We start from the raw sequence: 23,091 nt of genomic DNA, 5'->3' as shown, positions 1-23,091 counted from the left end.
AATGGCTGCACACTCTGATATGCTAGAATTGAATAGCTTTGAATCTTCCAGAAAACCTTACGTTGGCGCTCAGCTCCCATAGAAGTATTTTGGCTGCCTCAGGTCAAGAGCCCTTCCCCAAAAACTTTTACCTTTCCATTCTTATGCTTCATTACGTTAGCTTTGACAATTATATGCTCAAGAAAAAGGGTTTAAATCCTTCTTTGTCTGGGGACTCTATAGAAAGTGTCTACTTATCTTCACTGATACTGCTCTTTTATGAGTAAAGTGCTGATTCCTTTAATATATAGCTTAAGAACGTCATCCACTGGTATATAGCTAGATGTCTTTTTATTCGCCTACGCAAAGAGCAGTAAAAGGTGTTTGTCAGTCAAACAAATTCACAAAGGAGTAACTCAAAATAAACGGGTCCGCACTAATCTTTCTTCAGAGAACGTCACGCAGAGAGTACTCTTTCAAGAGGACGTTATTCAATGAGGTATAGTCACTATAATAATTTATTTAAACCCTCTTTACATACATAAAATGCACTTAGAGGAGTACAAAAATAAAGTCAAATAAAATAAAAATGGAAACAATAAACAAGAAAAAAAAAACAAAAAAAAAAAAAACAACAGCATCTAAGCTATTTAAGCAAGACAATTAAGCTAAACAATGAAGTGAAAAGTCGACAATATTTTCTCGACGCTTGTGGAACCTGTACACACTCTGGTGCATTTTGGAGGAAATATCGAAAACGCCATATGAACTCGAAATGTACCGGTTGCCAGTCCAGAGCGGCAATTACAGAAGATATTTGCAAAACGGAAGAATAAAGATCTAATTATCTTCCGCTCAGATATTGTGAAAAAACTCCACAAAGGGACCAAGAAGAAGACATGAGGCGCAAAAAATCGTTGTAAAGTCTGCCCAGGGTTATTTTTTTTAAAATGGCTTTTAACTTGAGTAAGCAGCCCGTACGATTTTCTAAGGTTTTTTGAGATAACATGTGTTTTAGTATTTTTCAAATTTGATCGAAACGGGAGACCTAAATAATTCAGAGAGGACGATGCAGAAATAGTTCTGGGCCAACATTGAGAGTAACGAAAGGTGGTTGAGACGAACCGTAGATGAGAATCTCAGTTTCAGAGAAGGCGACTTGAAGTCCAATCTTATTGAGACCAAAGCAAACTATATGAACTGTATATTGGAGAACCTAGAGATAATCTGATAAAAGAAGGATATCGTCTGCGTAACAGAGGTGGCTGACATCAATATGGGGCTCAATTGGAAATAGAGGAATATTTTTAGTAATTGTTCTGATGGCATTATTCAAAAGAGCTGGATTAAGCACAGAGCCTTGTTTCACATCTTTCCGAGCAGTGATGGATTTGCTCAGCTGGCTACCTAGCCGCATCCGTATAGACGCATTACCATACCAATTCCATAAGAGACGGCAGAGAAAAGGGTTTATTCCACTTCTAAATAGAGAAAGAATAGCATGTGAATGGATAACTGAATTGAACGCTTTTGAATTGTCAATTGCACCCACATACAGGTTCTTTCTCAGCAGCCTATAGCGGTCTAAAATAGCCGAAAAAATTGCGTGTGCATTTTAAACACCCAAGCCTTCGCGAAAACCAAACTGGTTGTCCCCATGGTCGCACTTTGTGTTTATTTCTTATAAGATCAGCTTTTAAAAAAGCTTACCAATTGTGGAGCAAATAGTAATTGGTCTGTACGATTAACAAACCTTTGGGTTTTTCCCCTTCTTTAAGACAAAGGTAGCGAGACCTTCCAAAAGACCAGCTGGAATATATTGCTGAGAAATACAAGCCTGAAATAATAGTGACAAATACTGTATAAGAAGTGGGGTAGCGTATATGAGGTGCTCAGTTTGCCGTATCCTGGGGTTTTACCAGGTTTCATTAGATGAATCTGAGTCTAGACAGCTGAAGGTGTACCAATGACAAGATTCCTACGGTGGTCAAGTTTTGACACATAGTGGAGAAGATCATTTTTATAGGTAGCTTCAACCGGAGGAGGATCATAAGGGAAAAGCGAAAAAAAATGTCTTTCCCGCGAAGCGACATCGATAGGGTTAGATTGCACTTGATGTCAGGAGGATCTTGATGTCAGCTATGAAACTCTCCTACAAAGCTGCTGGGGATTATTATTTATCTCACGTGTTGCCGTTTGAACTTGTCTATTTTTCCAGCTTCTTCTCCAACAAAATGGCTAACATAAAACAACAAAATGACCTCCACAAAATGTAGAGCCTTAAATTGACTAACATACTTGCAAAATTATCAAAAATATGAAAAATAAGCATAAATTGGTTACCAAGACCAAGTAAAGCGGTTCCAGATGGTGTAGAGCTGCCATTCACTGTCAAGGCCTCCATCTGAACGTCACCAACGCCATTAACGGCAATACCATTTACCATGTTGACTGCTAAAAGATTAAAAACAAGTTATTTTATTGGGAAAGAAACTTATTTAACGCTTTACAAGCAAATGAGCAAAGATCGATTTTAAGACAAAGGAGTAATTTTATAGAACAAGTTAAATTAAAAAGGGAAGCACGAGAATGAAAGAAAAGGAAAAATCAAACTTAAAGAATGATTTCACCAAGATTGAAAACTAATTATTTTGTAACACGAGCAACAGTTGAAGTTCCTTTAAACATGTCCAATTATGGGCTTGAGGTCACTTCTGCTAGGAGTGCGTTTCTTTCAACATTTGCAAATGCGGTGAGCAAACGCAAGTTTACTCTCAGTGCATCAACACTTCTCCTAATCATTAATAGCAATACCATTTAGGAACTATATTGAAACACAGATTAAAAAATGAAATTGAATTTTAAAAAACTAGTTTGTTTTACTGAAAGTAAGGAGCTACATTAAAACAAAACGAACAAAAATTATTCAGTATGTAAAGGATACTGCCCCCTCCTCAACCCTTCATTTTTTACACCAGCTTAAATTTTGTCCCAATTCTGTACATTTTAAGTTTAATGTTGCTCATTACTTTCAGCTGAAAAAACAAATGATTTTTTAATTTAATTTAAGATCGCTTTTTCAAATCATGCTAAGATAGAATGTGGGCTACCGCCCTCATAAACCCAAAACGCTTTGCTGTTAAATTGTATATACTAATAGCTGTAAATTGATTGGTAGCGTCCTAGATTGGTAGTGTAAAAATTTCAATTTATCTGACACCTAATTTCTTATACATAGTAAAAAGTGACCAAATCGATTGAATGCATTCAAAAAAATATATAATAATAACGGCACAAAATAAGCTAGGATGCTGATTTTAAAATGAATAAAGACATCGCACCCTAAAATAATAACGATAATGGCAGACACAATTTCGATGGATGTTAAAAAAGGTGGTATGTGACGATTTTTGTACAACTTTATTTACATCTTCTCACCTCAAGTCAATTCATTATGAGTAATCATACAACACAAGTAAAAGTATTGCGAGTAGTTTTTTTTTCTACAGTGAGAATTCTAAAATATTAATTATTTTCAAAAATTAATTACGTACAAAAAAAAACCCGTACAATTATTCAGAAACTGGAGTATTAAGGATAAAAATTTTTATTGACACATCTGTGATACTTCAAAAATAGTTCTTTCACAAACAACTGTATTTTCATAACCGGCAAAAGAAATTAATCATAATTTCGAGTTATCGAGTATCCAGTTTCCAGCTATAGATTTTTGTTTTGATTTCTTTTAAAAGAAATTCATGTTAATGTCCAAACAGCTTTTAATAGAGGACAATAATTAGGCTTATTCAATAAGTTATAACAATTAATTGCAATAAGCCCCGTTGAACGTAGACCGAGTCAACCTCTATTCTACTTTCATAAACCTCAAGTGCAATAACCTTATCGCAATTAATTTTGTAATTTTTGGCGTTTAAAAGGCAATTCTAATTATTGAATGACGTTCAGTTGCGCTTATTGAAATCTATTGTTTGAATTATTTGTTTGCTTATTGTCATCAGAGCTCAATAATCTGCAATCAATTCTGTTCTAGATAATTTTGGTGTATTTTTCTATCAGGATAAGTAACACAGTTTTCTGCTTTAGCTGGGCTGACCAATTAAGTTAATCGATAGTGAAGTTAAGAATAATGAGGCTTTGAATAGTTTTATTGCTTAAAGGATAAATTATAGGTTAAATATAGTTTTGAAATTGTAAAAAAGAACAAAATTATAAACATTTGTAAGGCTATATATATATATATATATATATATATATATATATATATATATATATATATATATATATATATATATGTTGTTGGGGAATTGGAGGATGATGGATTGGTAATTGGTTGTTTATGTTGTAGGTAATTGGGCGACTCTACTGATGGTTGATAAGTTGATTAGGGAATTTGGATAGAATCAAATTTGGACGAGGATATATTTGTTTTTCTATGTTTACTGGACTAGGCAGCCCAGAACCGCAGAAGAGTATTATATTGTTACGTATGCTGTAAATAAATAAATAAAAAAAAACTTGAGGTACTGACATTTTTACTGTTCTAAGACTGATATTGACTCTGGGTGTGCCTTTAACATGCTTGTAATTTTAAAATGACGGGAAAACTGTCTATTTTTCAACTGAGTTGGTTACAATTGCAAAGTCTATTGATTATATTAAAAAGACTTTGCCCATTAACTTGTTCTCTCTCAGTGCTGAATAATTTGTATGCTAGCCATTCCCATGCCCGCAAAAATGCTTTGCAAGTTGAGGCTATTATTCAGGAGCTTAAACTGCACGGCAACGTTATTGTGTTGACTTGAGTACCAGCCCATGTTGGTACCTAGTAATGAGCATGCAGATAGATTAGCAAAGATTAGAGCTACTACTGGTTGTATAATCCAGTGATGCTATACAGTTGAAGAGCATTTGAATTTTTTTAAATAGTGTCTAGCTAAGAAAGACAGTGATAAATTTGCTAACCAGTCCTAAAACCCCTTTTTGAATTTATAAGATTTTAAACCGCCACCAGTGGAATTGATACACCCAACACGCAGTACAACAGTCGCAATTTTGAGGCTGAGAACAGGTCATGCTCGGTCTAGGAATGTCTTATTTAGATGGGGTTATGTGAATTCCCCATTTTGTGATGTTTGCTGCTCATATACTGATGTACGTCACATCTCAATATGAAAAAGAAACTTGAGAGACAGCGTATATATTTGAAGGAGGTTTGTATTAAGTATTTTAAAACTTTTTCTTTAAGGTGTATTTTAGGCTCTGCTGACACTTCTTGCTGAGCCAGAAAATAGTGGGAATTGTATAAAGATGATCAATTTGAATAATTTTATTTGACCTTTATTATTTTGTTGTATTGTATTTGAGTTATTGTCATGCATTGTATAGTTGACGTGAATTTTAATTGTATCTACAATGTTGGTTGAATTTCAGTTGAATCCACCCTAGTCACATTTAAGAAAGTCCTCTACGAATCTCAGATTTTGATATTGTTGTGAAAATGTTGAAGAGCTATGTGCTTCGATACATTGTTTATGCCTCGTGTGCAGTGGGCAGCAACCCTGCGGTATCAACAACAACAATAACACAGTTTTTCCCACAAAACTGAGGGGCGTAAATTAGAACGCCACTTTCCTGTGGCACAATGTTTTTGGCTACTCAAAGATAGCACTAAAATTTTAATTTACGTTCTAATAAAACCTCACCTAAACTTTCTAGGCCCATTGGTTTGGTACGATAACCCCAGGAAAAAAAAAGTATTCATGATCTTTCTTCTGGAAAAACTGCAAAACAGAAAAGTTCACCATTTTTCAAAGAGGAGCTTAAAACTTGTACAATAGGTTCCTCTTATGATCTGTATCTCATCGTGTGATTTCATTTTGTTAGGCTCTTAACCCTTGATGGGTATCATAAAACTTAATGAATTTTATATATTTGAAATAAACATAAAAAGCCAATTCTTTTGACGTGTTACATGTTATCAAAACGGTTTATTTTAGGTTTTCGCTTACTTTTTGCCCCTGTCGCTACTTACTAACATTTTGTTACCACGAAGTGTTTGAAATTTAGGTTAGTTCGATATTTTCTAGTGAAATTGAAATGCACTAATGACAAGGATTGGTATTTCTCTAAAAATGAAAAGAAAACGAAGTAGAGAAATAAGAAAGAGTAAAAAAGATGGAATAGAAAAGAAATACTTTAACTTAGAAGGCCAAGTTTCTAAAGGAATCAGACGAAAGTCAATTATCTTAATACAGGTTAGGAAAAGTGATGGCAATAATGCGAAATCCTGAATATCCAAATCTAGAAATAGCGAGAATTCAACGAGTAATTAAAATAACAAATGCGCCCTCATATGGTTGAACTAGACTGAGTTGCGTTGTTGCGTGTAATCATATTCACACAAACCTACAAATTAGTGTCTTTAAACGGGTTGGGGAGAGATTATAAGAAAATATTTAAAGGAAGCAGAAACTTCAATGAAGGGAGTAAAGAGTGAGGTAAAGAGTTATAAATAAAGTGGGGAGCAGGAGAACCGTGCGTAGTAGTGCTGGCTTTAGGTAGCTTAGTGCTGTGACTAGTTGTCAGTATGAGCATAACTAGTAAAAGAAAACACCCAAAAGAATCGTATGACAGCATTGAACTATTTAAATACAAGACTGATAGAAAGAAGCAGTGATTGGGACTTTTCTTTGCATAAACTAATGATTACAAGAAGATCATTAATAATTTTCCATTAATTTCATTTTGCCATCTCACTTTGATCGGGTGGCAGTTAAGAACATCGACCATTGCAAATAAATCCCGTCATATGTCGTAAATGTATCACGATATTTTAATATATATATATATATATATATATATATATATATATATATATATATATATATATATATATATATATATATATATATATATATATATATATATATATATAAACGGAATTTTGATACCAATAGATACATCAAAAGAATCGGATTTTTATGATGATTTTAAATATGCAAATTTCATCAAGTTTAATCTTACCTATCAAAGGCTACGCGCCTGAAAATATTTGCATGACTTTCGAAAAAAAGAGGAAAACACCCCCTAAAAGTCATTGAATCTTAATGGAACTCACACTATCAAATAAAGCGTATTAGAGATTCTTACTGCAGAGATTTCAATCTCTTATATTCAATAATGTGGGATTTTGTATTTTTTGCCAGAAGAAAGATCACGGATGCATGTTTATTTGTCGTTTTTTTTTACTGAGGCGCGACCGATATTTCGGGTGGCCGATATGGGGGTCAGTGTCATTATCAGATATGGGGGAAAAATATAGGATATCGGTCTATTTTTTACACAACTTATCCAGAAGATGGTGCCCGATTTCCTCAGGTAATTTTCGCTTGTTCAGTCTGGGGGCGGAGCCATCAACTGATTCTAGCCATGGTGGAGAGAGCACCGGAGGTGAGTCAAATGAAGTCAAAGTACATTTACTGTCAATTCTTGTCAATACACACCTGGTGCAGGAATGTTCGAAATGTATAATGAGTTCAGGAACGTGCAACATCTACCAAAACAACTAAAAAGATTATAATAAACCATACATTTCTGTTTAATGAATGTTCACTTGCGTGAATGAAAGATCCACGATTCAATCGATTAAAACCATGATATCCAGTCAGAGGTGCAGCTTGGAAACTTGGCTTATGGGTCCACATCTATCGGCATACTGAACGATTTTGTCAACACATTCTTTAAATTCTTCCTTCAAACTTTAAACCCTAGCTTCACCCCTATATCCAGTATATCTAACATGTATTCGTTATTAAGAGACCATACATATGAATGCTAAGTAAAATCTTCACATTAATATGCGAATGATTAAAATACAAATTTCCGCTATTGAAATTTGGGTTTTGAATAACCCAAATTTAGATTTTCACGTATTTGTGTTTATGTAATTAAACCGGCTTAAAATAATGTTACTCTTCAGACTAGAACTTTATTTGCTTTAATTGTTTTTAAAAACTTTAGATCAGGTTTTTTTTTCGGAGAGGAATTTATCGGCAAATTATATCGGTATCGTATCGGTATGATACTGATATATCAGTATCGGTATCGGACACCCAAAATCCATATCGGCCTGGCCCAAATATTTACTTCCAAAAAACATAAGTGACATAAAAAAATTCACATGATTGACTACATACAAACCAAACTGAAGACACAAAACTTTTTCATCCTTTCCGTTACAAACATTACATTCGTCCGTTGAACACAAACATCTATCAGAAAAAGAAGAAGAAAAGAATATGTCCAGACTACAAGTGGCAAGAGCAAAAGCATAAAAATATAGATGTTGCTGATGTTGCGTTTCGAACTTCTTCAAAAGTTATGCATTTAAGTAAATGGAAGTACTGATAGTTGAAAATTACACATTAAAGATTTCGCTCTCTCTTTCTATTTAAAATACCCTTTTCAGTGAATTGACATAATTCAACAAATTTGAAAAGTTTAATATTAACATTAGCTTAACAAACCTATTGATAAAACTATAAAACTATTTAAACTCAAAAGAGATTCTGTTTCCTTTTTTGGCTTTTTTAACCACGAGACAGACTTTTGATCTGGATTCAATTTTGAACCAAAACAGGAACAAATAGCTTGTTTATGGAGAGATCCCTGAAAATGAGTCCCGATGAAGAGATCACCCCCCCCCCACCCAAAAAAATAGATATTGATCCAAAGTAGGGCAAGGAAACACATTCCTTACCTCTTAACTCGTAAGTCCATAATTTTAGAGAATGATACTTCAAAGAAGAATAAAAAACATAAAAGTTAAGGGATGTTTTTTGCAAAATAATTAAAATCAAGTAGTTGCGGGCATCAAGCCATGGCTAATTGTAAAAAGCCAAGACAGATAGTCCAGGTGAGAAGTAAATCTGGCATAGGCCCTTTTTAGGATTGTATAAAAATGATGTCATTTCACTTGTTGATAGATAAGTTTCATTGTGAGTTTTATTTTAGTTTCAACAAACGAGTCTATCTGATAAAAGGTTTTTTACACTTTAGCTATAAGGCATTTTTCAGCTTCAAACTTGTAACGATATTCAAAAGAAAGGGACAATGAACTTTTTTTTACGTTCAGGCAACCGCACTGAGCCAAAGCAGGACAACCACACACATACCTTGCCTCGCACCTTGTGCATCCAATTGTGACCAATAAGCTTCAGCCGGTGATGTAGTCGACTGCCCTGGTGGGGCTGATGGGGCTTGTCCTGTATATCGGAAATAAGGATTCTTTAAATCTAGAGTATTTACTGATGAAATATTAGTTCCCTCAATCCTCACGTCAATTGTAACATCATAGCTTTGCCTGTAAAGGAAAAATCAAACAAACACATATTTTAATGTGATTTATAAATTACAGATCAAAAGTGTCAACTCCAGCTTTGGTAAGCCGAAGTTTTCCACTCTTGTTGCATTCAAAGCAAGAGCACTTGAGTGTACGCAAAATTTCGTGAAATTGGTCTTCAAAAATAATTTTTCATATACATTAGATAGAGGCCCCCCTCTTTCCACAAAAAAGAAAAAAAAAATCTCGGTTTTATTCAAATGTGATTCTTTTTACGAGTCAGTAAACGGGCTATACTCGATGCAAGTACTGCGTCTCCTGCTTATCAAACAGTTCGTGGTAACGAGCTGTAAATAAGGAGCAACCCGGCTCAACAGTAGCCAGAATTTTGATACCAGTAGATACACCAAAAGAATTGTATTTTTATGCCGATTTCAGAAATATAAGTTTCATCAAGTTTAATTTTACTAATCAAAAGTTACAAGCCTGAAAAAAATTTGCCTTATTTTCGAAAAAAGGGGGAAACATCCCCTGAAAGTGATAGACTGTTAATGAAAATCACACCATCAGATTCAGCGTACCAGAAAACCCTATTGAAGAGGTTTCAAGCTCCTATCGGCGAAAATGTGGAATTTTGTATTCTTTGCCAGAAGACAGATCACGGATGCGTATTTGTTGTTGTTTTTTCTCCCAGGGGTGATCTTATCGATTCAGGGGTCCTAGAATATCGCCTAAAATGACAATAATGACTATTATATAAAATGACTATTAAATTAATTACTATAATTAAATGTATTCTGATCTTCTCAGAAGCCAAATAGGAAATAATATTTGCAATTCTTCTACGCTTCCAGCGAGAACTGCTAATGTTCAGGGATTCAATTTTTATAGAAATATTGCTAGTTCATTGTATTGGAAGGCTAAATCCTTTTATTAGTCAACAACACTTTTTGAAAATGAAGAAGATATTCGCAAAGCCTGACTGGTGATAAATTTGTTCATAAGTTCTTCCTTTCTATCTGCTTTCATTCTCCCGAGTCTGATAATTGATGGCAGAGTTGTCAAGGTGAGCTAAACGCTCATGAGGTATTCACTTGTCAAATATTGGAAAAAATAATAATTCTGCAGTTTGCTCTTCCCTATAACAACAATACATACGTCAGATCTTGTTACGGACCACCTAAATTTTAAGTACCATGGACAATGAAAATGAAATGTAACGGTAAAGCGGAAATTAAAAAAAACATATCTGTCTTAAAAATTAGGAATGAAAAGCTGAAAATTCAATCTTTAATGGAAGAGATCTCTATACATATCTACGTTGCGTTTGGTAGTAGATGGTGTCAAGTTAAAAAATGAAACGTGGGTGAAAAATCAGCAAAAAAAAAAAAAGCTAAAACGTATGGCACCGAAAGACGAAGATGTAGTTTTCCTTTGAAGGTGAGGTTGAAATTTGGGAATCAATTAATTGTTAATATTTGAATATTTGCTGACAAAAGGCGTTGCAAAATTTAACTTATTAGTTTTGCTTGTTTATTTCAATGGTTCAACGTGGCGACACTGACAAAAATGTAATACTGACCTAAAAACCTGATAAATTAAAACAATCAAAAGAAAAAACCTTAAAAAGTCTCAGTTTTCCGCTATGAATAGATCTGAAGTGGGAGGAGAACGGAAGTGTTTTAACTTTGACTTTCTTGGTACTTTAAGTCAATTGTTTTGGAGCCAGAATCTGAATTAAAACTTAATCGAATTGCTAATTTTAATTTTTTGAAATTTTGGAAGCTAAAAAAAAATAAAAATCCTGGCTAACAATAAAACCCCAATTATAACTACTACAGAAAAAAAAAATACTGCCAAGGAGAAAAAAAAGTAAAAAGAGACTTGAAGGATGGGGAAATCCATAGACTAACGTATGAGAAATCAAAGTACAAAAATAAATTACCTTTTATTAGCAACAAGCAAGACTTTTCCAACAAGAAGCTGCCCTTGTCTAGCCAAAAATGGTTGCTCTAAGAGGCATCTAACTTGGTACCAATGAGTCAGCGGCTCGGTTGGAGCTGTCGATAGCCAAACAGTAGTTACAGAACCTAAGAAGGCGACGTCAAACCAAAATGCCAAACCATGAACCATTGCTGTTTGGAGCATGTGAAATTCAAGTGGGATTTCTAGAAGCAAAAGATCATTTAAAAAATGTGACGAATTTCACTGATCTAAATACTAGTTACGTTTCCGCGACACAAAGGTTTTTAATCTAACTTATCCTAACTTCCCCTTTTTCTTTTCTATCTTTTTTTTTCTTTCTTTCTTATAGTAAATTTAAAAGATGTTATATGTGTTTTTTTTTACCTGATTCACCCCACGTCAACCGTTTGGTTTTGGGTGAATCATATTGATTTTTGTATTTAAAATTTTTGTTAAAGTTAATTAAATATATCACTATATCACAAAAAAAAAAAAAAAAAAAAAAAAAAAAAAAAAAAAAAAAAAAAATGTAATCCTTCGTACATAAATAAAGCCTTACCCTAGAAGCACACTGGTTTATCAAGGATTTGACTGCAGGTACGGGTGCGGCGAATTGATGCGTCAAGAACAAACGAGAGATCCGATTTGCCTGCACATTAAATACCCACAAATGTATGACAATATTAAAAACCCGAAACATAAAACAGAATAAAAGATGAAAAGGTCTTAAATGATTTTCAAATAGAATAGCTAATGTTAAATTTTCAAGCATCCATTGTCATTCCATTTTAGTAGCTCTATTGGCTACGTTTATTCCGCTGAGTAGGATTATTCATATATAACTTACATGTGTTCACGGCCCAGAAAAATGCGGCACTTTACAGAGGAATGTTGCTGGATATTGCAAAAAGGTGCATTTCTATGTGCATTAGCATAACTATTGGGTTATTTTAAGCAGGGTTACATTTAACTAATTCTAAAGACACTATTGGCATCCAGGTTTTCAAATGGGCATATTTGAAATATCACACGAACGGCTAAGGATATTGAAACTTTCAGGGGATGTTGATGTCAATCATATGAAACTATCTGTATCCAGGTTGTCAATACGGCGTATCAACAATATCTGAGGAACGGCTAAGGGCTTTAAGCTGGAAACTTTCAGCGAATATTAGGGGGGGGGGGGGCATTGATCTCAATCAAAAGACAATATGTGGATCCAGGAAAAATTATGTATCTGCAGTTTCTCAAGAAAAAATATGGGTATTAAGTTGAAAGTTTCCGAGGATGCTGAACAAAATCCAAAGTTAATACGCATATTCAAGTTGTCAAAAGGGCGTACCTGCAACAAGAGTAGGCCTATTAAGTTGAAAATTTCACGGAATGTTGGACTACATCAAAATATACCATGTGCATCCAAGTTTTCAAAAGGGCTTATCTGCGATACCTCGGGAATGGTTACGGGTATTAAGTCAAAATTTCATGGAATATTGAGAGGGACGTTGAACCAAATCAAAAAACACTATGCACATCCAGGTTGGCATAATTTTGTATCTGCAGTATCTTAGGAACGTCTAAGCGTAATAAGTTGAAACTTTCAGAGAATATTGAAGGGTATAATACATTAAATTGAAAGAAAGAATAGGCAATTTTGATGGGAGTGGAGAAGGGGTGAGTATTAAAATAGGCCAAAAACTCTAGGTCCAAAATAAATCCTATTATGAATGAGCTTTTACCAGTCTTTCGCAGGGTCAAGATGACTAGACCTTTCCAAAAATGTCCTATGGAACGACAGGTGTACATTTGGCAATATTTTAGGAATGGCCTAAGGAACCAAGCTGAAACTTTGACAAAGTATTCAAGGGTCAAGTGGGTTTATACTTGGGGGGGGGGGCGGTAAGTGGACACTGAGTTGTGGCTTGGGGGCAAGGGTAGAGCTACATTGATAAGACACTACATGCATCTAGATTATTATAATATTATATTTACAATATCTCAGGAGCGAAAATCAACGGCTTAAGGGACTCAGTTGAAACTTTAAGGGAATATTGGAAGGAGGGAGGGGTCCAAAATAAAAAAATTAATTTTTGACTTTGGGGACCAAGGGCACCTGATCAAGGACAATACATTTTTGAAGAAAATATGGTTATATTCATTCTTATTGCGAAATACTCTGTTTTTCATGTTGATATACTTTAAAACTTTAGGGCATAAAGACAACCTTATTAAAATTTCAGATGCAATGGAACCTCAATCAGGAAACAAATCTGGTTGCATTGATCCTAGACGTCCTAGTTTTTTTTTTTTTTTTTTTTTAAACAAACAAAAAGGAAATAGAAGTCTCGTTAATAAATGAGCTCCATATGCATTTATTTAAACAAAAACTAGTTAAAACAAAATGCTATACAATAGAATTTTTATATAAAAAAATTAATCAATATTCGTCATATTCAAGGTTGTAATAGGACGAGGGTCAGGATGGCTTCAACCCTACAGAAGGCCAAAGATAATGCTGATTTTCCATTTGAATAATATACCCTCTCCCCATTATTTGAAAATTACATGGTAAAACTATTATTTAAATTTGTTGCAAAATGTTGTCCAGAATATAATGTAAAATGCAAAATACAATGCGGATAATGCAATGCAAAATCGAAATTCTTAAAAAAAAAATTGGAGGAAACTTCACAAGTATTTATTTTTTTAACTGACAAAAGAAGAACAATGTCAACTGAAACGACCAGATATTATTAAAAACAGCAGAAGGGCTATTCTATAGCGTCATTTGCGTTTTATTGAAAACAATTTGATTGCGAGCAATGTGTTTGTTATTTGTTATAAGATCAACAACACAACAACAAAAAGCATATCTCAAGGCTACTCAAGGTGTTCAAATAACAGTGATACTACCTGTTCTTTAACCACCATCTCAAAACCTGTGAACGACGAGATTGTCATTTACTTCTCACTAAAAACGATATGTTGCGCGAAAACTGTTGTTTTTATTGATTCTTTGGTTATGACCAAACTGTTTATAACAAGAATGTTTTGACCAGGTTTGGTTATAACCAGACTGCAATAAGCAGACACGGTTATAACCATAATAACCAATATTATTGAAAATAATGAAAGTGGACTGACCGTTGACTATACAATAATATTCGTTCCAGGAAGTCTCAGCAATTCTGGAATTTATTAACTTTATAAAAGAAAAATAATTAAAATATTTTTATTTTCAGTAAAGCAAAAGTGACAGCCTTTAAAATGGTAGAGGGTGTTAGTCCCGTTTGTGGCAATTTCTGTCCATTTTTAAGTTTGACTTGACTATTCACTGCGCTTTCTATTCCTCTTGGGCCTCATTTATTCATTAATAGTGACTTCTGTTCTTTCTAAATTTTAATTATTATTATATGTCTTTATTTCTGCTCCTCTTTGGTTTTAACATGGTTCTTTACTGTTCTTTGAAAAACAACTCTTTTTGGCTATTAATTTTAATTAATTGTAAATAATGATCCGACGACTTCAGTTTTTTTTTCGCTACTGTCTAGTTGTTATTTGACTGTAATTTCTAGTTCTTCCTTGAATTTTTGATGAGAAAGAGTTAATTCTGATGTAGCTCCAACAGGATAAATAAAAAATTTGCAAAAGCAAAACAAACTCACAAGGCTTTCTTAAATCTAAAACTAGTTGACAACTTCAACGAATAAAACCAAACAACAACATGACTTAATTCTTCAAGAATCCCATAGTGCTAATATAAACATTTTGCAAATTTTGAGGATTTCTTCTACTTCTTAATGGAACAAAATCTCCTTACGTAGCAGAGACTTACCGGGGTGTTTTAAAATTGGTGCGATACCATGTATTTTCATACTGAGCCTATATTTTTAAAATCTAATCTAGCTATGCAGGTTTTCTGAATTTTATGGATATTCAATTCAATTCAATTTATTATTCGAATAAAAACATAACACAAACATCAATAACAATAAAGATCCTAGAAGAGAGCTTGTTTAGGACCCCCCCCCCCCAAAAAAAATGCAGCAGCTTTTAGAAATAAAGAATAATAAAAAAAAAACCTGACAGCCGTCACAACAAACTTACATTCCCTATAATGTTAACTCGATAGTTTTCCCTGTAAGGGGGGGGGGGGGTTCATGGCGATGACTCAAGTCCAAACTCAGCCATGAGACCACAATACCCCTAATTAAGCCTCGAATGAAAGAAATGACCCAGGTATCTTGAAAAAAAACCTAACATCGTGATCAAAATAAACAAGATAACACAGGTATAGAAGAAAAGTAAGATTTTATTATTAAAGAAGAAAATTTTAGTTAAATACTTTGTTATTTCATTATAATTCAAAATTCAACATTTATTCCTGACAGTTTTAGCAATCAAAGATCTATTCTTGTTCTTGTATTGGTTAGAAGTGAAATTTATCATTTAAAATAAAAGCAGGCATTCTAACTAATGTGTTAAGACTAACATGTTCCTGCTTTGAAAAATCTAATAATATTATTAAAGAACTGGGTTATACACCCCTTTATTAGGATTTAACATAATAAAATTAAGAAATAGAAAGGAACATTCTATATGCGTACAAGAAGCTTGACCAAAGCTATAACCCCAACTGACTTCCATGGTCAGTGTATCTCTATATAAAACACGTGTCCCCCTTATTTGCCAAACAAACAAAGCTAAATTCAATAGTTCTAAGGAAAGGTGTGTGTATGTTTGCAAATAAGTTTATCGGGTTGAATTATACTCTGAAAGGGCATTGGCTTGAACCGCATTCTAGCACAATTCATAGCAAGTCGATAATAATGCTAAAATTAGAAGGACACTACTTACATCCCTCAAGTTTAGCCTCCAGACAAAAACTAGCGTAAGGAATCCAACATTTGCATTTATGAACCATTACTATTAAGGATTGGTTCAGGAACCTAATCAAAAGTCTCTTCTATGCCTTGTTTTTCTTTATTCTGTCATTTCAATGTTGTAACAACACAGTTTTATCCGATTAATACATGGTTTCTAAAATTAACTAGGTAATTTTTCTTTGATAGACATTCAAGTTATTGTTGAAGTACAAAAGCAAAAAAACGTTTTTGTCTTACCTATTCTGTGCAAGTCCGATTCGGGTGCAGTCAAGAAATCGACCACATGTCTAACAGATTTGGCTAAACATATTCTGATGTCGAATGTATCGACAATTGGTTGTCGAAAGTACTCTTTCAATGCAGCATGGCGTAAACTGCTTAAATCCACACCATGAAAATTTTGTTGGTACCTTAAAAGACTTTATATTAGGTTCAAGAACAAATCTTTGAAACAACTATTCAGCTTCCCCAGTGCTAGGAGATGAAAGGAGTTAAAACACCACGATAGATTATTTCTCGTGGCCAAACGAACAAACAAAACAAAAAACGTCCAAATCATATCATTTCTGTTTCAGATCAGATTTTCTGGGGGGGGGGGGGGGAAATTGCAGAAAGTGAGGGAATATTCCCAATAGGTTCATTCTTTGGTGCCATTTCGGGCAACAGAACTTGGTAATAATATTGGGAAATGACAAAAATCTGGAGAATGATAAAATTTAAACAAGAGGTAGATCTTTTCTGATTTTTTTTTCAGTTAAATTGCACTGATACAATGCAATGTCCGGTGATGCTGATACAGGGTCGAAAACTGGACCTGACCATTTCTCACCAAAGACGTGCCTAAAATACAAACTCAGTACGAAGAATGCTACCAAGTCAGAAACGATGTGTATATAAACTGAAAATGGATATATATCAATAAATATTTTGTCCTTGAACGTCCTAACCACTTCATGGATATCTCATCATGCATCATGTGCTTTGGAAACTTGAGGAGGATACGTTAGGTGTTTTCCAAAGGAAGTGTCGAAGCATAACAGCAATGAACTTCCACTGTCCTTTCCCAATTCCAAAGGAATCGTCAAAACGTAAAAGAAAAAGAGGAAGAACACAATATTATTTTTTTTTTTAATGAGGTGAATAATAAAAAAGAAAAAACGAGAATGTTTCCAGCCAGTGAAAAATAGAAGGATAAATGTGCAAGACCTCCACTCGACCGTCCTCAGTGCATAAAAGTAAATAAAGAACAACATCTATACAGATACAAGTCTTAAGGACAGAATAAGAACAAAACAAACCTAAAAAAAACAAAATATTCTAATTTAGTGTTTGCTAATCGAGGTTAATCGAGGTCTTATCTGTATATTTTTTTTAGTCTTTATTTACTTTTGTGCACTGGGGACGATCGAGCGGAGGTCTCGACTGAATAATCCACATATTTATACATCCTTTTGTCAGTCGCTGGAAATATTAGAGTTTTTTTGTTCTTCACGATTTGCTTCACTTTGTCTTGAACAGCCAGTGTGGTCATAGAAATTATTTGAGAATATTTCTTTTTATACTAATATTGATACAGCAATTAAATAGAGTACGATTAGGATATTAAGCCAAGTCCTTCAGCATCTCAAGACTTGAATGAACCCTGTTTTTGAACTCTCTCAGAAAAATCTAGTGAATGACCCGGAAGTTAATTATGATGTTTTGTATTAATATGTCAGTTTTTATTTTAACACTTTAGTATTTCTATTGATGACGATTGCTGTATAAGTGATCGAAATATCCAGACTTTCGTACCTGTTTTTACTGTCTAAATAAATGGACTTATCCCCGTTTGAACGTTTATTTGTTCGTCATACAAAGGCAGTGTGGTCTGACAAAAGCATAGGCTACCTAATTTAAAGTATTACGCCAAGAATACTTCAGCCCTTTGAGATGTAAGAAAATCGCATTTCTTAAAATTTTTAAAGAATAGCGTTATAACTTGACTACACATTTCAAATCTGAGTTTCCATTCAAAAAGGCTACAGCTTACCAAAAGTTGGCCTTATTAAATTGTTCCATATAAAGAGATTCATCTGTGAAGGGTGCCACATGTAAATCTCCTCTTGTCGGAAACATTTTGCCATCGGATTTTAGCCACTTTTTGGCATGCAAAAACGTTTCCAACATCCTTTCATTAAAGAGCATATAGCCCATTGGTTCTGATATTATTAAATCAATCGGCTCTGGAATGTCTATTTCTTCAATTTTGCCAGCAATTACTCGAACTTTCTCTCCTAATCCGTTGGCTTTCACCAAAGTCTAAAAATAAAAAACAACATCTTCAAACTGTTTGTTGATAAAGACATTATGGTCAAAGTCAGAAAAAACAATTCCAAAAAATGATGACTTGTTGTAGGGTAGAAAAACAAATTAATACGAATGTTTGTGCTATATAACTAATACCCGTTCTCAGCAAAACAGAAAAAATCTATAAAAAAAACACACAGATAACTTGTAATTAAAAACTCCTCGATACAAATCAAATTAAGACTTCAAGTTACCATAATTTTTAATGTGAAACATTTTTATGTTAATTTTTTTTTTATCTCTTTCACTAAGACTATTAATTACGTAACCAAATTATTTGCACCGATTGGTTTACTGTTTACTACTTAAAGTCATTGTGTTTTTATTATTTTCTTCTTGCAAGATGAAAGGGCAGTGTTGTATCCCATTGGGTAATTTACTTGTAAATTAAAAATTTACTTTAATTTAATCAAATTTTTCTTCCAACAACCAACACCATATGAAAATAAAGGAGAACATTGACTATCCTATATGCCTAGAATTTTTATTTTCGCCATTATATAGGTAAATATGTCAGAGACAGCCATGATACTTTGTGTCACATGATACTTCAGTGACACAACAGTTTTAACTTCAATTGTTTTTCTTTTCTTTTTCTTAATTTCAAATTACTAAATCAATCTGGCCATCGTGCTCCAAATCCAATCAATTGTTGAATTTTATTATGTTCCTACCTAATTATGTCTCAACATTTCCGCTATCCTAGATTATTCCATTTCCCAGCTATATCCGAATCACTAGGACAGGAGCATACGACCCCTACCGAAAATATTGAAAACATTTCCTCGAAATTCCCAATATCTCAAACAGACAACAATTAATCTTCATTATTTACAGCTGTATTTCTTTTGTAACTAATAGTGATATAAAAATAGTTATAGTAGATAAAAAATAGTAATAGCAATACAAACTGTGGGTTAAATACTTCTGCAAACCGTACATTTACAAGATTTCCTGTTGCAACTTAGAATAACTCAACATGAAAAATTAAATATCATAGATAAAATTTGTTCTTTTGTACCTAAAAATCTACCTGAGTATAGGTATTGCTGTATATTATTTTATTCCAATTTTAAACATCTGATTCTACAAATGATTTATTTCTAAGCAATTTCTAAAACGGATTCTACGAATGACTTATCACTCAATTGTTTACTCACATATGGCTCTCTGATATGGAGCAGCAGTTTCATAAGAGTCCAGATCCTTCAGAACAAAGCTGTGAAGATAAAAGGCAAGTATGTCAAACATGTGAATGATACAACTACTTTTTTGAAGTCTTTAAGTTCGCTCAACTTGGGTCAACTACATGATTATCAAGCGGCATTTTTCGTTTTCCAGTGTATGCATAACCTAGTCCTAAATATTTATTGTGATACTTACAGTGCTAACAGTGATATTCACGAATGTGATACGAGGAATAGTAAAAACCGGCGGTTAAACTTAGGAATAGCAGAAGATCAAGATTTCAACTGCAGTTTCTCGGAACGAGATGTTCAGTTTGGAATTCTCTACCAATGAGCATTAGGACAGCTGAACATCTTTTAGAGTTTAAAAGAAATTTAATAGAATACGTATTAAATAATGGTTGAATCGTGTATTTTCGTTGGTTGGTAGGGAGGAACGGTTGGTTGGGGGATGGTAGGGAGGAATGGTTGGTAAGGGGTATAGAAATAGTAGAAGCAGATGAGGGAAGTTACATGGGGTAGGGGAATTTATAATTAGGGAGTCAGATAAATAATTGACAAACGTATGATTTTGGGCAAGTAATCTCAAACACAATCATTTTTTAGACAAAATATATTTAAAATATAGTAAACTTGAGTGTGCTAGTAATCAGAATCAGGAATATGAAGTGGAATCAGAATTTGCAACATTTTTGTATCGTCTAATTTTCATCCTCCTTCCATTTACATTTTTTCTTTTTTTAGGGCCTATCTGCTTTAAATTTAAACTGGTACAGTTAATTTTAAAATTCCAAAGTGCATATGCAGGAATCAATTTGGAGGGAGGCATTTCTGAGTGCTGAAATCCATTATAACAGCAAAACCAATCACATTTTATCAACACTTTAGAATAGCATGGGGTAGGGGGAGGCCCCAAGATATATCGCGAAGAGGTGAGAAGGGTCTCTAGTCTGCTTCTTTCATACAGGCACATCTGAGCGGCTATAAACCTACACTTGGAAGAAGAAGAAGAAGATTAAAAAGAAGAAGAGAGGAGAGGGATCCTAGATACTGGAAATTTTGTTACTATATGTTAAAACATTAAAACGGAAATATGCATAAGATGAATATTTAAATACCTAACACTGTTAACAGTGAAGCCAGTTCGTAATATCTGAGGAAACCAGTAAGAAACAAAAGAGATGCCTATTCCTAGTTATAGATACACCAACATAATTTGGCTACTTTGTTTAGTAAAAGTAAAAATTACAAAAGGATATTAAGAATTATTCTATATCTGGACAGAATTTGGAAAGAATTGCACACATCTACCTCCTGGCAGATATGTACACAGTGGTATACGAGAAAAAAAAAAATTAAATAAAATGATTACATCAGCATGCTGGGCCATGGAACTGGCTTCCACAGCGTACACCTTCTTGGCTCCAGCCTGGGCAGCAAAAAAAGACAAAATTCCTGAGCCAGCACCAACATCCAACACTATTTTGTCCTTAAAATCTGGCAAGTTGGCTAATACAGCTCTTTGGTAGGTAGCTGTCCTTATATAATCTTGCATCATATTTTGCTGCTGTGACAAATATCCATAAAACTAAAAAAGACAAATAGTTATAGCCATTGGCAACAATTGTTTGATATAATCAGAACAGATAATAAATATAAAAAAAAAGAGTGCAAGTACCATCAGGCAGAATTCAACCACCAGACAAAATAAAAAAAAAATCTTTACAAAACACATCAAAAATAAGTTGAAATGCATTTTTGCTACTTTTTAACGGGTCAGACAAAAATTTCAGGGGAAGGGGGTCAAAATCACTCAAGCACTCCAAGTACCAAATTTTCCACTCAAGCACCAAATTTGTATCAAGACATGTAAGTCTAACTAGCCACGAATGTGAACAAAACTTACATCAGAGCTCCATTTTCTAAGGGGAGGGGGGGGGGGGGTTGGAAATGTGAATAATGAAATTGTTCGAAAGGGATATATGTATTTGGGGAAAAGAATGAGAAAAGGGTACAAAACCGTGCACCAAAGTGAGAACTTTTGCAAGAAACAAGTCCACTCAACCTAAAACGCTTAAAGAAAGATGAGAGAACATTGTCTTTTTGTTTTATTTTCTTTGTAATGCGCACATTTTTTTTTTTTTTTTAGTTTTAATGGATAATTGGTTTCTAATCTAGGCAGGGAAACGAGGTGAGACATAGATTGACGGTATTTTTTTTCTATTTAACTCCAGAGTTTGTTCAATGCATGCAGTCATGTACACAGTGTGGAGGGCTTCACGACCCTCCTACAGTCTCGACATTTTAACATTCATTCAATAATTTCATATATTTTCAAAATAATTCATCTTTTCGTATTCTTTATATGTATAGCTTCCCCTCTAAAGTCCCAAAGCGTCAGCCACGCCAAAATAAATCTTGCATATGTGCCTGGATCGTTTTGATTAACTGGACAGAAAAGAGCATAATATGACCCCTTTTTTGTGACACTGTATAGTTTCATGGACATGGTCTGCGAAACAGAGCAGCTAAAGTTTATATGACCCTCAATCGATATATTAGCTTAGTCTCGGTGAAACGAAAACTTTTTTTTGTTGAAATGAATTTTAACTGAACGGTCATCATACTCTCGGTCATTATGGGGATATTAGGGGCGGTCAAACTACAATTCCTTACGGTTATATTTATTCACTTCCATTGTTTCTTCACTGTTTAGCATAAATAACTCAATCTTGGATGAAAACGGGGATGATAGATTAGTTCAGATTGCGAATTCCTCTGAAGTTTTTTTTATTATTATTATTATTACTAAAACTACGAATAAACTTTTTTTTTAGCCCAACAATTGCATTCTCAGCAGACATGAGCACAGCAATTGATCTCGGTGAGGGGTTTGGCTAAACTCCAAACAAAAACACGAATGAAGAAATGAAATTCATCCTATTCTCGATTCAGATACAATTTAGGAATGGAAGATGTGGCAAAAATTCTTGCAGGGTGCCAGTATTTCTCTCATTTAAGAAATACACTTTCTGAGGGTGATATCCCTTGAGTTTCGAGGGACACCGTAGATGATGATATAAACGAAAATTTTTCAAGTTTGTAAATATATTAATGATGTGGTAAAGAAAGGAGAATAATTTAAGTTTGCTTTTTTTTGTTGTTTGTTTTGTTTCTTTAGAGGGAAGCAATAATTAATATTGATGTAATGATACTGTGACGTTTATTACAGAATACTTTATTGTATGGTTTTATTCGACTTATAAGGAAATTTAGGACCTGGACCGTCCTCCCAAATGTTCTTGAAATTCTGGTTACTGCTTCTTCAAATTATCACATTAAATTTGTTATTTTGATCATTATTGTC

At 33.8% G+C, this 23,091-nt stretch overlaps 1 protein-coding gene across 3 annotated transcripts in view; it reads right to left on the bottom strand.

The window, feature by feature from the left end:
• The window catches only part of Art4 (arginine methyltransferase 4), an 82,362-nt gene that overhangs the window by 11,128 nt on the left and 48,143 nt on the right, over positions 1-23,091 (bottom strand). Inside the window, exons 4-9 of one of the 3 annotated variants that reach the window (XM_089102594.1) lie at positions 21,097-21,312; positions 18,221-18,489; positions 16,426-16,598; positions 11,286-11,508; positions 9,174-9,361; positions 2,323-2,433 (exon numbers count right to left, since the gene is read on the bottom strand). In XM_089102594.1, the coding sequence (XP_088958720.1) occupies positions 2,323-2,433; positions 9,174-9,361; positions 11,286-11,508; positions 16,426-16,598; positions 18,221-18,489; positions 21,097-21,312 (1,180 nt within the window). The remainder of the gene's footprint in view (positions 1-2,322; positions 2,434-9,173; positions 9,362-11,285; positions 11,509-16,425; positions 16,599-18,220; positions 18,490-21,096; positions 21,313-23,091) is intronic. The other 2 variants (XM_089102595.1, XM_089102596.1) reach the window with 2 other exon arrangements.

The sequence above is a fragment of the Artemia sp. Qi Xiang Cuo genome, chromosome 16, assembly GCF_049724085.1.
Source record: "Artemia sp. Qi Xiang Cuo chromosome 16, ASM4972408v1, whole genome shotgun sequence".
NCBI lineage: Eukaryota > Metazoa > Arthropoda > Branchiopoda > Anostraca > Artemiidae > Artemia > Artemia sp. Qi Xiang Cuo.
Note: the sequence above shows the minus strand (reverse complement) of the source record. Positions and strands in the feature narration are given on the sequence as shown.